The 15948-nt window shown below is 32.4% G+C and overlaps 1 protein-coding gene across 7 annotated transcripts in view; it reads right to left on the bottom strand.

The window, feature by feature from the left end:
- Nucleotides 1–15948, bottom strand: part of LOC118193334 (uncharacterized) — a 179691-nt gene that overhangs the window by 20466 nt on the left and 143277 nt on the right. For 4 of the 7 annotated variants that reach the window (XM_085818527.1, XM_085818521.1, XM_085818522.1 and 1 more), the window contains exons 15-17: nt 7989–8120; nt 3580–3657; nt 3335–3487 (exon numbers count right to left, since the gene is read on the bottom strand). In XM_085818527.1, the coding sequence (XP_085674653.1) occupies nt 3341–3487; nt 3580–3657; nt 7989–8120 (357 nt within the window). In that variant the 3' untranslated portion in view covers nt 3335–3340. The remainder of the gene's footprint in view (nt 1–3334; nt 3488–3579; nt 3658–7988; nt 8121–15948) is intronic. The other 3 variants (XM_085818526.1, XM_085818525.1, XM_085818528.1) reach the window with 3 other exon arrangements.

Below are 15948 nucleotides of genomic sequence, written 5' to 3'. Positions count from 1 at the left end.
ATATTTTAAAATTCAGACAACATTGCCTCGAGTAGACTCCTTTAGCGAAAGGATTTTAACCTTCCAGCACGTGTGTACGGGCAAAATTTACAACAAATTCAGTTTTTAATGCACATTTTTCACATATCAAAGCCGAGATGTCTGAAGGTCATTTCTATTTCTCCTTTCTACTCTTCCACGCATCATGGAATGTACACACAAGAAGTCATTTGACTTTTTTTTTTTTTTTAACTGGGCTTTTGTGCTATGTGGCAGCTTTTTGTAAAAGTTATGACACATGTGTTGTCATGGGTGAAAATTTGGAAAATATTTTTTTCTCAAATATTTTGTAATTTTGTGCTTTTAATTGCTGTGTATTATTTTAAGTGGAATACATTTGGTTCTTAATTTTATATCGGTTTTCATGGCAAAAATTATGTGCAACCAGCTGATTTTGCTCGCATTCTTCAAGAATTATATGATGAAGAAAAGGAAACCTTTGGATGGGAGAACAATAGCGATTTCCATTCCTTATTTTCTTTTATTTCTATTTTTTAGAAATAAATAAAAATATTAAAGCTAGTTAAAAGTGTGTTTTAGTAACCAGTAAGAAGTAAATTTCCTTGCAGAAGTAAGTAATGCTAAGCTTACTTTTTTTCCTACCAAGGTGTTTTCCTTTTTTATTTGTCTATACTTGCCTTTGATGAATATTAAAATTAACTTTGATTTTAAAATATAATTATTAAATACTAAATTTATAATTTTCAATAATGAAATACATCACTGCATTTCCATCTCACTAACATAAGAACTTAAAAATAATTTACTTATATTTGAATGTGATATCATTTGTATTTTGTAATAATGATATTAATATTTTATTTCTTAACAAATTTATCATCAATATTCATGCATTTCTGCTGTTTTTCGTGCCAAAAATGGTAAAATAACAGATGTCGTAAAAAATACGACGCATGTGTGCTCATGTAAAATTGCTAAGTGCACATGCTGGAAGGTTAAGTAATTCTTTTGTTGAAAACTCGCTGGACACCATACAAACTGCTCCAGAACTATGCTGCTTAACTGCTATTATGTCTGTTGACTCACCCAACTGTAGTGAAAAGAAAAAGCATTTTTTCATATCATTTGATAATTGTGTTTCTAAATCATCTAAAATTATTTCAGTTCTTCTGGTTACTATTCTGGCTGACAACTGTAAAATATTTATAGCTGAAACTTCCTCTGGTTTATTTTTAAATGCTTCATATAAAGAGTTGGAAGCTTCTAACATGGCCTTTTTTTAGTAAAGTCCTATTGGTATATGTTTTTTGATTCTTAACTAATAAATATGAGATTTTAAATAATGCGTTTGTTGCAGCTTAAAATCATTTCAAAGATTTAGCAAAAATGCTTTGTTATTTGGTAACAGCTGATTTCAAGGAAGATACCTTCTTTCTTATTTCGAAGCACACATATTAGTCGACATCAAAATTTAAATGAACAGTTGTAGAGGCAGGTTTTTTTTTTTTTTTTTTTTTTTTTTGGAAGCAGGAAAAATGATAAATGAGCAATGCCCTTGCCGGGAAATGAACCACAGACCTCTGGAATATGCACCCAGCCTGCAGACCACCACGAAGGCATGCTAAGAAGGTGGGAGAATTACCTTATACCTTATTCCCCCTTTTAAAAGGTGACTGGGGGTTTTTAGGAACCCAATCGCCAAATCCTGGATGTGGAGAATCATCATCCACCACCCTTTTAGTTTGGTGCCACTGCAGAGACATTAGGTATTTTTTTTTGGAAGCAGGAAAGATGAAAAAATGAGCAACACCATCACCAGGAATCGAACCATGAACCTCTGCAATACACAGCCAGCATGCAGACCACCACACCACGAATGCATGCTAAGAAGGCGGGAGAAATATCTTATACAGTTTTGCTTTTCTTAGGGATTGCAACACTATCATTGTACAGTAAGCAGATACATATGCCTTTGATAAAACAAAATTGTTTTTCCAAGTAATCATTAAAACAAAATATTCTTTTCCCTTTACAATTATTCACGATGGATTATATATAAAAACCATTTAACTAGAATTTGGTACTAAGAAACCCAACTATCTTGTGCAATATGGTCATTAACACTCAAAGGACATGAAGTTTGTCTGCAGAATGATAACATTTTACCAAATGTACCAGAAGTGAGAATCTTCCGAAATGCTAAGTGGCAAGAAAGTTGGTGTATGCCTTTGATTACTATTTGCTGATGCTGTGGTTGTGCAATTTTGTTGTCTTATGCATGGGCAATACGGTTATTAGATTTAGTATATGTAATCAGGGTACCTAAAAATCTCACCAAGGGCACTACACAGCCAACCTCTGCACTAAGCCATCATAATGCAACACCATACTACAAGTCTGTGAACACCAGCGGTCATTTCCTATAGTGTTATAAAGGCTATCTGACCTCTTTCCAGGTTCAAACAAACTGAAAACTGTCTCACTATATACACATATAAAAGAACAAACCTATACACAATGTCCAAGACTGACATTTCCACCAATTCAGATAGATACCTCAGAAGAAAATGTGCTACAAATCATTAAGTTTCTTATATTACGAGAAACTTGTAACATTTGTTGATACCATTAATTCCAGAAGGGAAAAAATTCAAAATAACTGCAAGCTGATGTTTTTGTAATGCAACTAGCAGTTAAGGACAAATAATCTATTTCACTTGAAGCACTTAGGAGCTCCAGTTTTAATTTCCTCTAGTTGTTGTTTGTTTCCTAGAACAGACAAAACCTAAACTCCAGTCGGCAGTTTCCATTGATAGTAAGTATTTAAACAAATTGCCAGTCTTAGGATTGGCTGATTAATTTAAATATATCATTTAAGGCGATGGATCAATTTTATTTATTTAAAATTACTACTTCTTATTCTTTACAAAATATGGGATTTGGTTTATAATTTTGTTTTCAACAATTTATTTTTGGACACTAGTGCATAAACCTTTTATTACTAATACAAATCCTCAATAACTGAAATAAGTATGAGTCTTACAATGAAGTAATATCTTTTTCATGAATTCTATATCCCCCTTAAAACCATATTTAAATGATGGTAATCATGTAAAATATAATAATCATGTGTACAGTAGGATTTGTAATAAAAGTTGTAATTTATAAATATAAACTGAAATGTTCTAATTTTTGAAATTTAATGAAAACAATTACGAAAACTTGAAGATCTGGTTATTCATGAGCAAGATTAGTAGTAAAGATTTTAAAATAAAAGTTTAAAAAGGTAAAAATAAGAAGGAAAATAGAAGGAAAATTAAAATAAAAAGCAAACCTTAGATCAGAGTGAAGAAGATAGGAAAGGCAGGAATGATATATCATTAAATTTATAGTGATTCACTTGAATCATTAAGGAATGAGCTTGTCGAGTTAGCTCAATTTGATCTGGTGTTTTTCCGAAAACAATCTGATGCCATTCGGTGTCATGCTAAAAGAAATAAAGTATTTTATGGAGGCTTTAGCAGTTTCATAAATTAACATACTCTTTAAACCAAAACTAAGATAAAAAATGGCACTCACCTTTTCTGTAAAGCTATAAGGTAACAAATCATGTGGCTCCATGAATTGCAAATATGTTTCATTCAGTCCATTTTGATACTGAAATAAAAATTTTTAATGTAGCATTCATTGAAATAATGAGCCCATTTTAAAGAACATAAAAAAGCAAATTCTCAGTTAATTCATTCTTGTAGTAGATAGTGTATAGGTTAGACATGCTTTTGTAGTACAAAAACTGATTTAAAATTAAGCAAGAATAGCCATCAAATTTTGTGCGAGTTTTATCATGAGTTTTGAACATGCAAAAATGATTAAAATAAAACAAAAAGAAAATATTTTATCTGGTGCAAAGCTTCTCAGTGACGCAAGTGATCTGCAAATGGTGGTATGTATCTGGGAAAAAAATACTATATACTACAGCAAGTCTTCAGCATCAACTATACAGGTTAGGTCAAGATCACTGTGGTAGTTCCACTGAATGATTAGTGAGAAAGTTCACGATATAATGCAAATGTTGACTGGTCTTACTGATCATGCGAGATGGCATATAGCAGGGGTGGCCAACTTTTTTGTATACAAGATCTACTTTTTGTCTTAAATGTGTGTCGCGATCGACTTGTTGTCTTAGGTGTAGTCTAAAGAGGGAGAAGGGTATTAAATACATACAAAGATTATACACTGTGTTTTAGTATAAGGTGCATTCCAACAAGGCATGGGTAGATAAGTAAAATACACGTTCAAAACTATTTTTTATTTTTAAAATCATTTATTAAGTTTTCTAGATATAGGCTCCTGAAGAAAATAAATTTCCAGACCCAACTTTTAATAGCAACATTCCGTACATGCGGTACCGAAAAAAAAAAATCGATTTTCCTACACTTTTTCAAGATAAGAGTTTTTACTAACTTAAAATGCAATTTAATTTTTTGTTTTCTGACATGTAAAAGTTGTTGTACTATTAGTTCGTCAATATAAAAAAGTTGTTATAAAAATGCAGAGTATGGCTGATAATTTGGTTTCAATACTTCATTTTTGTACTTTTTGGGGGTCAGGAGAATTTATCATTAATAACATAGCTTACTTTTTGCTAATATAGCAATAGCTTGCTGGGCATACTTCGTAATGAAACATAGATATAAGGTTTATCTACCTACGTAAAAAACAACAACAATAATTATTTAAAGATCCCAAAAACTCGTGTCAAAGGAAAAAAAGAACACGGATAATTATTAACAATATTTATTAATTCAAAATAGCTACAGATAAAGACAGATTTAGAATTTACTTCGTTGCCTTAACATCAATGGAAAGACTGAGTTTGCATGTCCCTAACTAAGGAATCATAATTAGGTGTATATCCTATCCTGACAAAGATAATAATAATGAGTCTTCAGTATGGAAATCGGTCAGGGCAGAACACTGTTTAGTCTTCGTTAGTTTCAAGTATGAAAATACTGATTTGCATAGGTATGCAGATTCGAAACAAGAATAGATATATTCGCTACATTTGGTGATACTGGGATAATCACCGAGGATAAATATTATTGATTAATAATAATAATACTGTTAATACAAAAGAAAAGAAGCTACCGTATGACACTACCAAATATTCAAACAAACTGTGTTTTTCAATGAGTTGAGCCCTAACAGTTGTGTTCACGTATTGCGTCCACTGACAAGTGTAAAAGCTAAGTCAAAATGTATTGTCCTGGATGGGTGGAAATCACAGTGTCAGGCTATCAGAATTCTAGGAATTTATGACCTCGGCAAAGTTCCAAAATGCATTATTACTATTGCTAAAAGGTTTTTATCTTCTGCAATCACTTGAAAGTCCATTGTATATGGAATTCCACTCCAGTCATTGCGAGCGATCGACCAAAATTAGCCTAGCGATCGACTTGTTGGCCACCCCTGGCATATAGGACACAAAAATATTGTAACTGAAGATCTAAGTGTCAAATGATGGAGCACCCACCATTTATTGGAATGGATGTTGTATAATTTTCACCAGAAAAACAAATTCCAGGGAACTGGTATGTATCACTTTCCAAAATGGAAAAATGTTGTTATCAACAGCCTAAATACCATGTCAAAAAGCAGATATCACAATTCAGAAAATATCATCAGAAATGTTTTTATTGTAATATACTTCTGCCTAAAGAAAAATTAATCCTTTTACTTTTTGAATGACCCACATACACACATTAAAATAATAACGAAAGATAAAATTTTCATGCATCTTCTGTTGATTTATTAAATACTATTACATAAAATAAACATACTCTCTCCTGAAGACTCAAACATTTTTAACCAATAAGATAAAAATCCCAAGACTACAGCAAAATCACAATATCCATGTGATAAAAACATTATACAGAACAAAGTCCGTAATCTGGACTCGTCAGGACTTTGGTGACTCCAGATTATAGATCATCAATTTAAATCTGGTAAGATGGCATGCAGAAATTACACAATTAAAAATATGAAACCAAAATTTATGAAATAAACAGCAATTATGATCTAAAGGGTATCAGTATTTTTTTTAAATATATAATAATAATAAAAATAATAAAAATATTTATTTGTTTACTTTATTAAACATTTCTTTCAATGTAAGTTGTTTAAGTTGCTTCATTTTTTGTGCTAAATGCACAGGCGTAAACATTAAACGTGCATGTGTAAAAAGCATACACACACACACACACACACACACACACAAAAAAAAAAAAAAAAAAAAAAAAAAAAAAGTTTGTGGCTTTCAGGATTATAGATCATTCTGAATAATGGACGTCTGGGTACGTCTGACTTCGTACTGTATTTAGCAACTGTCAAAGTATTTAATTCAGAAAGACTGAAATTTAAAAAACTCATTCTTGATACAATACATATATAACTTTACAAATAAATCACTACACAGTCAAAACTTAAAACCTGTAAAATTTTTATTCTGGGGGGGGGGGAAACCATGATTGATTTACAAACTTTGTCATCATACGTTTGAAGACTGATTGGTAAAGGCTGCTCACACTGCATATGGTTTAAATAACAGCGCAACTGCCAACTTTGAAATATGGAAAACTGGTTTCCAGGAGGTTATTGTGCTGCATGTTGCTTTTATGAACCTAGCCATAATTATTCATGAAGTGAAATGCGGCCACTAAAATTTTTAAAATATGCATTGCTAATTTAAAAACAAGTTTTAGATGAAAACAAAAAATTTTCATTTGTAGTTTTGGCTAATGAAAATGATGTGTTAGCTTTTCTATTCTTTTTAGCCCATAGAAGCATTCGAAAAGAAGGGTTATTAGACTCAAAACTTCTGCATTGAATCACTTTTCAAATTGTTATCACCCAATATTATTGCTCTGTATTACATTTAAAGAAATTAAATAATGAAGAATATGCATGAATGTACTCACACTGTAAAAAAAACAATGGTACCAAAAGCCATCAAATTTCGAATAACATAGCCTTCTACTTAAACACGGGCATCCGGAAGCCTGGATTTTGAATTAGTTTTATTATCTATTTCACATTTTGTAAAACTTTAACAGATTTTCGATTAAAAAACTCAATGATTTCAAAGCGAACAGTGGCAACAATGTACAGAATAAAACATTTTTATATCAAGCGCTCAAGACTGTCTATCGAAAGCTCTAAAGATATGCTATTTTTAAATATTTTTAGCCCAACTGCTCTCGAAATATTCATGCTTGCATATTTAAAGAAAAAAAGGCTCTCTTTTGGTGTAATATAAAATCTGAAAGCTTTCAGATTCGCTTAAATTTTTTTCTTTTCTTTCTTTTTAGTCCAAAGGGCAATTTGCCTAGAAGGACCATTAATTTTGTTTTGAGATTTTGCATTGGTTCACTTTTCAGACTGTTGCCACCAAATATTAGAGGCCTGTATTATATTTAAAGAAATTATATAATGAAGAATCTGCATAAATGTATATACGTTTCTCACATTGTGATAAAACAATGGTACCTAGAGCCATCAAATTTTTAATAACATTCGTTTCCACCCGAATATGGGCATCTGAAAGCCCAAATTTGGAATTTGTTTTAGTATCCGTTTCATATTTTGTAAAATTAAAAAAAAATTTTGATTAAAAAACTCAATAAATTCAAAGCTAGCAATGGCAAAACTGTACTGGGGAAGGGGGGCAACATTTTTATTTCCAGCGCGCAAGACTGCGTATGGGAAATTCTAAAGATATGCTCATTTTAAAACAATTTTGTGATATTGCTGCTAAACTGAATTTTATGGTTTAAGTGTGAAGAACATGATATTTAATAAATAAAGGCAACACACAAAACGTTAATAAAGTTCCTTTGGGCGTAATATAAAATCTGAAAGCTTTCAGATTAATTTTTTTTTTTTTTTTTTTTTTTTTTTTTTTTTTTTTTTTAAGTCAAAAGTGTACTTACAGAAGAACCAGAATTTGCAGTTACTGTACTGCTTGAACTCGATATATAATCAAAGTTATGTTCCATTTCCGGAGTAGAACACCAATTTTCATTTAATGCTTTTTGTGCATGTGCAGCATTTGAACTAAAATTCTAAAATGAGAGAAAAATGTCAGCTTCAAGAAAAAAATATTTTAAACAATTATATCTTTCTGTTAAAATCTTTATTCAAATGAATCAAAAAAGCAACACCTTATATAAAAAATATTTTAAACTCAGTTATGTTCCTTTCAATATTAAAAAAAAATTGAGGAATTTTTCAGCAAACTAGAAAAGAAATCACTAACAAAATTAGCCTAAATAAAATAAGCAGTTACAAATTGATGACTCATAAAACTCTTGCACAACTCCAGTTTAAAAGATCATCTCAAATTTAAAACTGGCACTACAGTAAAAAGTCTATCTATATCTGGAATGATCTAAAATCCGGACCTCATAATCACCAAAAACGTTTTTCTCGTAAGCTTTACACATGCACATTTGATTCCTCCCCTTCACGCATAATAAAACATCTGAAGAGTCCCAATTCTTAATTTCGCTTTGACACTAAATAAAATACCCTTTTATTGAAGAAACTATCATTTTAGCATAAATTTGTACAATCAGTAATTTGGCTCTATTGCTGAGTACCTGCTTGGCACACATCTCAAACCAAAACATTCCACATATATAACATTGTTGATCTGATGCCAACATGGTGAATCATTATTTATTATATTATACTTTCCTTTCATCACCGCATGTTTATCAACACGACAACTTGAGTAATGACTCATGTAGAGAAGCCTAAGCAATTTTTTTATGTTAGTAATTGAATAATAAAGGAGTATGGTAGGCTTTTATGTTGATATTATGGTTGCGATGATTACAGATTTAAGTTAAATGCGCAAAAAAATGTTGATGAGAAAAAAACTTAACAAACATTTCTTTCCATATGCTAAAAATAGATTTTGTTAACGATACTCATAGACCCAAAGATTATATTTAGGGCTATTTGAATTAAGAATAACTGATTTGTTATTCATACAAACCCAGAACCAGTGCCAGGGCTCGTATGGCGGCACAGGGTCGAGAATTTAGGACCCACAGAGACTGCATAAGGCGATAAGATATCTAGCGCCGGCCCTCAGTAACTATATATGGGAATATATTTATTCAGAACTCTGATAAGCCTTAAACATGTGCAAGAAATAGACATAAGTATAATAAATAACTAAACTGATACAATTCAGGCTTAATTGTCTCAGTGTGTGATAGAAGCAAAATAAAATTTAATGGAACAACTTATCGTTAGTCGCCAAGCTCATGATGCATAGCCAAATATGTATAGTGAATGATAGCTAAATTTGATGATAGTTGTGAATTTTAAAGGATTTTGGATATCGCAAAACAAAGGTGAAATTTTCCAATTTAACAGATTTAGTAAAGAAATGTGGAGAAGCGGTAATAATTGAAGATGAAATAAAAGAAGTTTTTCATTGTGATGCCAAAGATTCTCAATCATCAATCAATTAATGACTGGCGAAATCTGTAGTATGATTCTAAATCCAGAAAATACCGCTATCGATAGTGAAGAAAGTGACAGAGAAGTTACTGAACACGAAAAAAATTTCGATTGACAAGTTAGTCAGGATTCTCAACACAGCGATTACAGGACTTCAACAATGTAACTAAGCAAGAGATTATGTATGTCTACAGAACTAAAAAGAAAGTATTAGCACAAAAAACGAAGCAATTTAAACAACTTACATTGAAAGAAATGTTTAATAAGGTAAAGAAATAAATATTAAGCTTTTTTTTGTAAATTTTGATACCATTTAGATCATAGACTTCATTATTTCATAAATCACGATTTCATATTTTTAATTTTGCAATTTCTACATGCCATTCCACTAGATTTAAACTGATGATCTAATATCAGGAAAAATCCCAAATCCGGATTTGCCAAAATCTCGACGAGTCTGGATTTCGGACTTTGTTCTGTATCAATATTTAATATAATTGGATATACACTACTTGACATTGAAAATGCAACGCCAAGAAGGAGTAGAATGAAAATTATGCAAATTTCAAGATAGATGCACATCACCGAGTTATGTGAATGTGCAGCCCTCGAGCGCATGAATAAGATATAAGGGAAGGAACTAGCAGAATGTTAAATTTCTATGCTGTTACTTATGCTAGGAAAATCATCGTAGAAAATTTGTTCTTGTCTCAGAGGACGCATGTAGAAGCAGAGAATGCCAAGCCATTGTCAGTGGAGGCAGGTCCAGCAGACAGACAATTTTACAAGGAGCATGGACCTCCTTGTAAAATTGTCTATTTCACAAGGAGTCACATGGACCAACTGAGAAGGGCAGTTTGGTCCACACGACAAATCTCAGTTGACAGACACCTGGACACGTCCACAATGCATCCTATAGTCTCAAATCCCAACCAGATCCTTTTGATGTTTGCCACCTGGTACAGTCCACTAAAAAGAGCGGGTGTGGAAGAAATATTGCCGAGGTAGGTTTAACCAATGGGGATCGAGTTGAAGACAAGTCGAACAGGTTCATTCCTCTGCACGTAGCTTTAATGCCACGTGCAGAGGTTGGAGCGGTGAACTTTGAGCATTTGTGATTCGATATTTTCAGGTACCAGACCATTTGTAGTTATCAAAATTGTTTACTTTCGCAATTTAAGATTTTTGCTTATTCTTTAATTTATTTAACAGATTTTTCTATGCTCTTTTCAAATTTAATTTTCTGTTGATTAGTATTTCAGAACCAATTAAATCAAAACTACTGTTGTTCTTTATCGATTTTGAGTACCAATTTGTTTTTGTAGAATAAACGGAGAAAGTATATTTTGCTGTGTTCTTAAGCTTGGTATTCCAAAAATAAATATGTATAGCTGTTTTTTTAGGTGTAATAATTTTAGCTTTGGGCTATTAAAGCAATTCTAAACGTATTAAATATTATTGTTTTCTTTCTCTGCTATTAGGGTATTAAGTGCCATTTATGAAGCTTATATATTGAATATTGTTTTTATCTTTTGTTAGTTACTTGGTGTCATTAAAGTATTCCAAAAATAAATAAGCATAGCTGGCTTTTTAGGTGTAATAATTTTAGTTCTTAAATTTCTACTAAGAGTGCCATTTTTACTTTTCGGATAACAGGCGTTTCAGAACAAATTGATTATTAATGTTTTTTTATATGTAATAACTTTGGTTTTGTGGTAGCTACTTTGAGTACCAGTTTTAGTTTTCACAGACTCATGTAGAAAAAGCATTCTTTTGCAAAACTGTTTTTGAAGTATGGTTTATTTTTTGTGTTATTGAGGCATTTCAGAACTAATACAGAGTTACTGATATTTCTGTATAAAAACTCTGATGAAACAGTGTGAAATAATTAGTTCATATATTAAGCATCTGTTGTTTTGTTCGATACCACAATTTTATCTGTGATGAACTAAACCTTTTATTTACTTATTTTGACACGTTCTAAAAAGTCTTTGTTCTATTTGGTTTTTAATGGCCTACTTGCAGCATTCAGTACCGCAAATTCTGTTTTTAATAATGCTTATTTTTAATTTTCCTTTTACTTCTCCCGTAATTTTTCTTTCAGAAATGTTCTAATATGCTTAAATAATAATAGATGTATTAGTGTTTCTACATATATAAATTTTTAACTTAGTATTATATATATGTATTTATGCTTAAGATCTCTTTTAAGCATTCTTGCATAATAAAATTTTCAAAAATTTCGCTTTAATGTTCGATAATCTTTTATCTACAGTTATTTATTTACACATGCTCACTTCCAACATTTGAAAATATTTTATCACCTAAACTTTAAATAAGTGTTTATCTAAATCATTTACTACATAAAAGTATTTAATGGTTGTTCTGGGAAGATATTTTTCATATAATAATCAATAAAGTATATTAAAATATATATATAAATAATTTTGTGCAGTATTCAAATTTAGGCTGTGTAATTTACATGGAAAAAAATGTACAGAAAATAAAGTTAATCATGAGACTAAATGTTTTTTGTGATGATTGCCTGTGTTGAAGAATATACATTCAGCTCGGTGGAAATCGTCATTAAATTGTCCTTAACAGGCTTTTTGTTGATAATGACTACCCAGCTTATCAGTGTTAACTCAATAAAGTTAAAAAGTGCATTTACTCTGGAGTGAATGTTGAAGTATTACTGTATTTCACTGCAACACAATTTTTTATGTATGATCTGTAGGTTACATTGTTTTATTTATATTGCGTATGTGTGATATTTTTCTATTTTGGAGCAGTCCTTAATCTTGTCTACATCTATTGAATGGCTAAATTACAAAATAATAAATAGAGTATTTTGAAACAGCTGATATACTTTCTTTTCTCAGGGGCCCATTAGTGTGCCATAGTTCGGGCGTCACTGTAGAAACATTAGTATTTTTTGGAAGCAGGAGACTTAAAAAATGAGCCATGCCCTTACCGGGAATTGAACCACGGACCTCTCGAATAAGCATCGAGCGCACAGACCACTAAACCATGAAGACGGAAGAAATACCTTGTAAAGTTATCTTGTCAGAAGTGGTTGGCTGAGTTATAAGCATAAAGTGTGCCTTCTGTTATTATTAAGTTTTAGCAAAAAATCTTTTACACCCATCTTAGTTCCGTTTGTTAGTTAGCGATAATTCACTTAATGTCTACCTAAAGTTAAGTTGTTAAGTTACAATGTACGATTGCAAAGACTATATCAAAATTATAATTACATTCAAAGATGTTGAAATTGATATTTAAGTACTTGCTATATATTCAAATTTTTATATATAAATTATACTCTTATTACAAAACATTCAGATTTCTGTTAGACTAAATGCCTAAATAATGTAAAACACTTTCATAAAATTTAAAATAAAAAGTCGGCAGTTATGTTAATATGCTATTAATAAAAGTAATGATACTCAATGATGGTTATAATACACAATTATTAGATTGTGAGATTTACAAGACTTGAGAACTGTAAAGAATCGAGCAGAACCATTTCCTTTCAGTTGGTAGCTAGTGGCATGTACCCATGGCATCTGTTAAGAAGACTGCCATTGACTCCACATCATAGACACCATTGTCTGCATTGGTGCAGGGCTCAAGTGATGTGGATGACAGAATGGCACAGGGTCATGTTCTCAGATGAGTCATACTTCTATTTCTCCAATGATAGTTGCCATGTATGAGTGTGGCATTGATGTGGAGACAGGTTTAAGCTTGACAGCAATTGTAGAATACCCAAACCGGGTGACAATGCAGCATCGTGGTTTGGGGCACAATCACGCATGATTCCAGGTCACCTATAGTTCGATTCTCAGGCACTATGATGACCCAATGATATGTGGATGATGTGCTACGGCCAGTGACACTACCTCCCTCCAGGAAGTGCCCAGTGTCCTTTATCAGCAGGATAACACCCGACCACATGCTACTCACATCAGACAAAATGCTCAGAGTATACAGATGCTTCCCTGGCCACCATTCCCTTCTGATCGCTCATCAATCAAACACAATTGAGATGTGATTGTACATCATTTGCAGATCCTGCCATTGCCACATTCAGAAGAGAAACTGTGGCAAACAGTTGACAGAAAATGGAGAGGCCATTCCTCAGAACACCATTCACAGTCTCATTGACTCTGTATGTAGACATGTTGCTTTGCGTATCGCTGCCCATAGTGATCCTGCAACCCACTGAGCTGACACTGTTCTCACTCTGTATTATGCATATCATTTTGAAATAAAGATCACTTATTGTTTGTTGCTGTCTCTCTCTGTTTGCCGAGTTTCATCACTTTCTGGCCACTCCTTCTTGGTGTTGCATTTTCAATATCTGGTAGTGTACTTCGAAATATATATGCATTCATTAGTTTTGTATGTAGTCTTTTGGTTTCAAGCTTCGATTGAAAGCTGAACATGTTTATTTAGCTAAATTTATATAACTAATTAATTTCACTCTGTTTTCTTTCACAAAACTTCACTCATTAAGATAATATTTAGATCATTTCGTTAAATAAATAAAAAAATTTTAAAAAGCAAGGTAATACATACCAAATGACAAAAAATCTCACAAGTGCATAAAGGTGATTATGCCACTCATTGTTTAACTAAATAAAATAGGCAATATTAAATTAACAGACTAATTGTTTTACATAATTTTACATTGTCCACCTTCTCTGTAAGTTTACTAACTTGATTGTCTACATCAAATCTTGTAATTAATTTTTGATCCTCATTTACAGATCCAATTTTCTTGACATTCTTCATATATATATATATATATTATGATGACAACATTCTTTAACAAATTTTTCAAAATTCAACACTGATTTTTTTTTTTTTTTTTTTTTTTTTCCCCCGTGATGATGGTACATTTCACTAATGGTGCAACTCCAGGTGGTAGCTGGTGCTGGCTATATTTCCAAAGTTGCATATTATTTACTGCATATAGAATTAAAATATATTTAATATAAATCTATGGTTTGGTTTAGTGAGATCATGGCAAAATGCACTAACACTATCTGCCTTAGGAAAGGGATGCCTTCGTGTAACTGAAGAGAAACAGTCCCATAACACATGGGAAAAACCACAAAAATGTGCATGTAGTCAGCTCATTCACCTTAGATTTCGCGTCATGGACGCCAAAAGCGACGGACGTTTAAGCTCTGACCTCCGTAATGCAAATAATGGAACCACGAATACGGCGCCGCCAGCAGGCAATCACTCCACTTCTCCTCCGCCTTTACAAATTCTGACTGATATGGACACCACCAATTCAACTCCTCCTGCTTCTCCTTCTGCACTAGAGCTTTCAAAAAGTGCACTGCAGATTTACTCTCTTAAAACTCGGCATACTGACCTGCTCTTCGACATCCAGCGATTACAATGATCAGAAACACCGAACAAGGACCTGATGATGAAACAGCTACAGGATGAGGGTGAGAAAATTTTATTTTCCTTACACACACTCTGTACGAAACTTAACATCAACCTATTCACCTTACCTGCCACTGAAGAAGAGTTTATCAGAGAACTCCAAAAATCTACAATAGCCCCTGATTCTGAATCTAAAAATCCAAAACCAAAATCACCCTCATCCTTAGACCATCAGAACCCACCTAAAGAAATTTCTAAACAAGACACAAAAAAACGCACCAGATCAGTCGACAGTGACGGCTTTGCAGTCCCCCCCCAAACACTTGATTGCAAAGAAATTACCCAACACTAGTGAAAATACCAACAACATTCCAACATCAAACTCATACACAAACATTCAAAACATCACAGAAAACACTGAAACTTTAACGCAGCAGCTGGCTGACACTCCAACACCCAAAATTCAAATACCACCACCCATCTTCATTAAACCGCGTGCTGATTGGTTCTTTTTACTAAATCAGTTACGCAGACACGCACCAACTGTCCAATCCAAACAAGACATAGAATTTCTACGCCTCACCACCACTAATGAAACAGATTACAGGACAGTTGTCAGATTCCTTACAGAAAACAACATCCAATTCAAATCACACACATTAAAATCTGACAGACCACTTAAAGTGGTCATTAGGGGATTACCCTCAAACACTCCGATCAACGTTGTGCAGACTGCGGTCGAAGTGCTTGGTTTTAAAATTCACAAGATATCTGTAAAGATCGTGACTTGTAAAGATCATGACTTGTGAAGATCGTGACTTAAAGAGAACGTGAAATATAAAGAATAGGACAAGAACTTGCATTTTACGGTGTGGCAACAAGAAGAGGATTCAAAAGATTTATATATATATATTTCTTTAGAGAGTTTAGGATTTTGAATATTTTAATACTTGTAAGAGTTTTAACTGCAGTAGTTAAAAGTTTAAAATTTTGATAGTTTAGAGCTGCAGT

Source organism: Stegodyphus dumicola, chromosome 6 (genome assembly GCF_044657685.1).
Source record: "Stegodyphus dumicola isolate Sdum_Otavi_A_Nest chromosome 6, ASM4465768v1".
Classification (NCBI taxonomy): domain Eukaryota; kingdom Metazoa; phylum Arthropoda; class Arachnida; order Araneae; family Eresidae; genus Stegodyphus; species Stegodyphus dumicola.
Note: the sequence above shows the minus strand (reverse complement) of the source record. Positions and strands in the feature narration are given on the sequence as shown.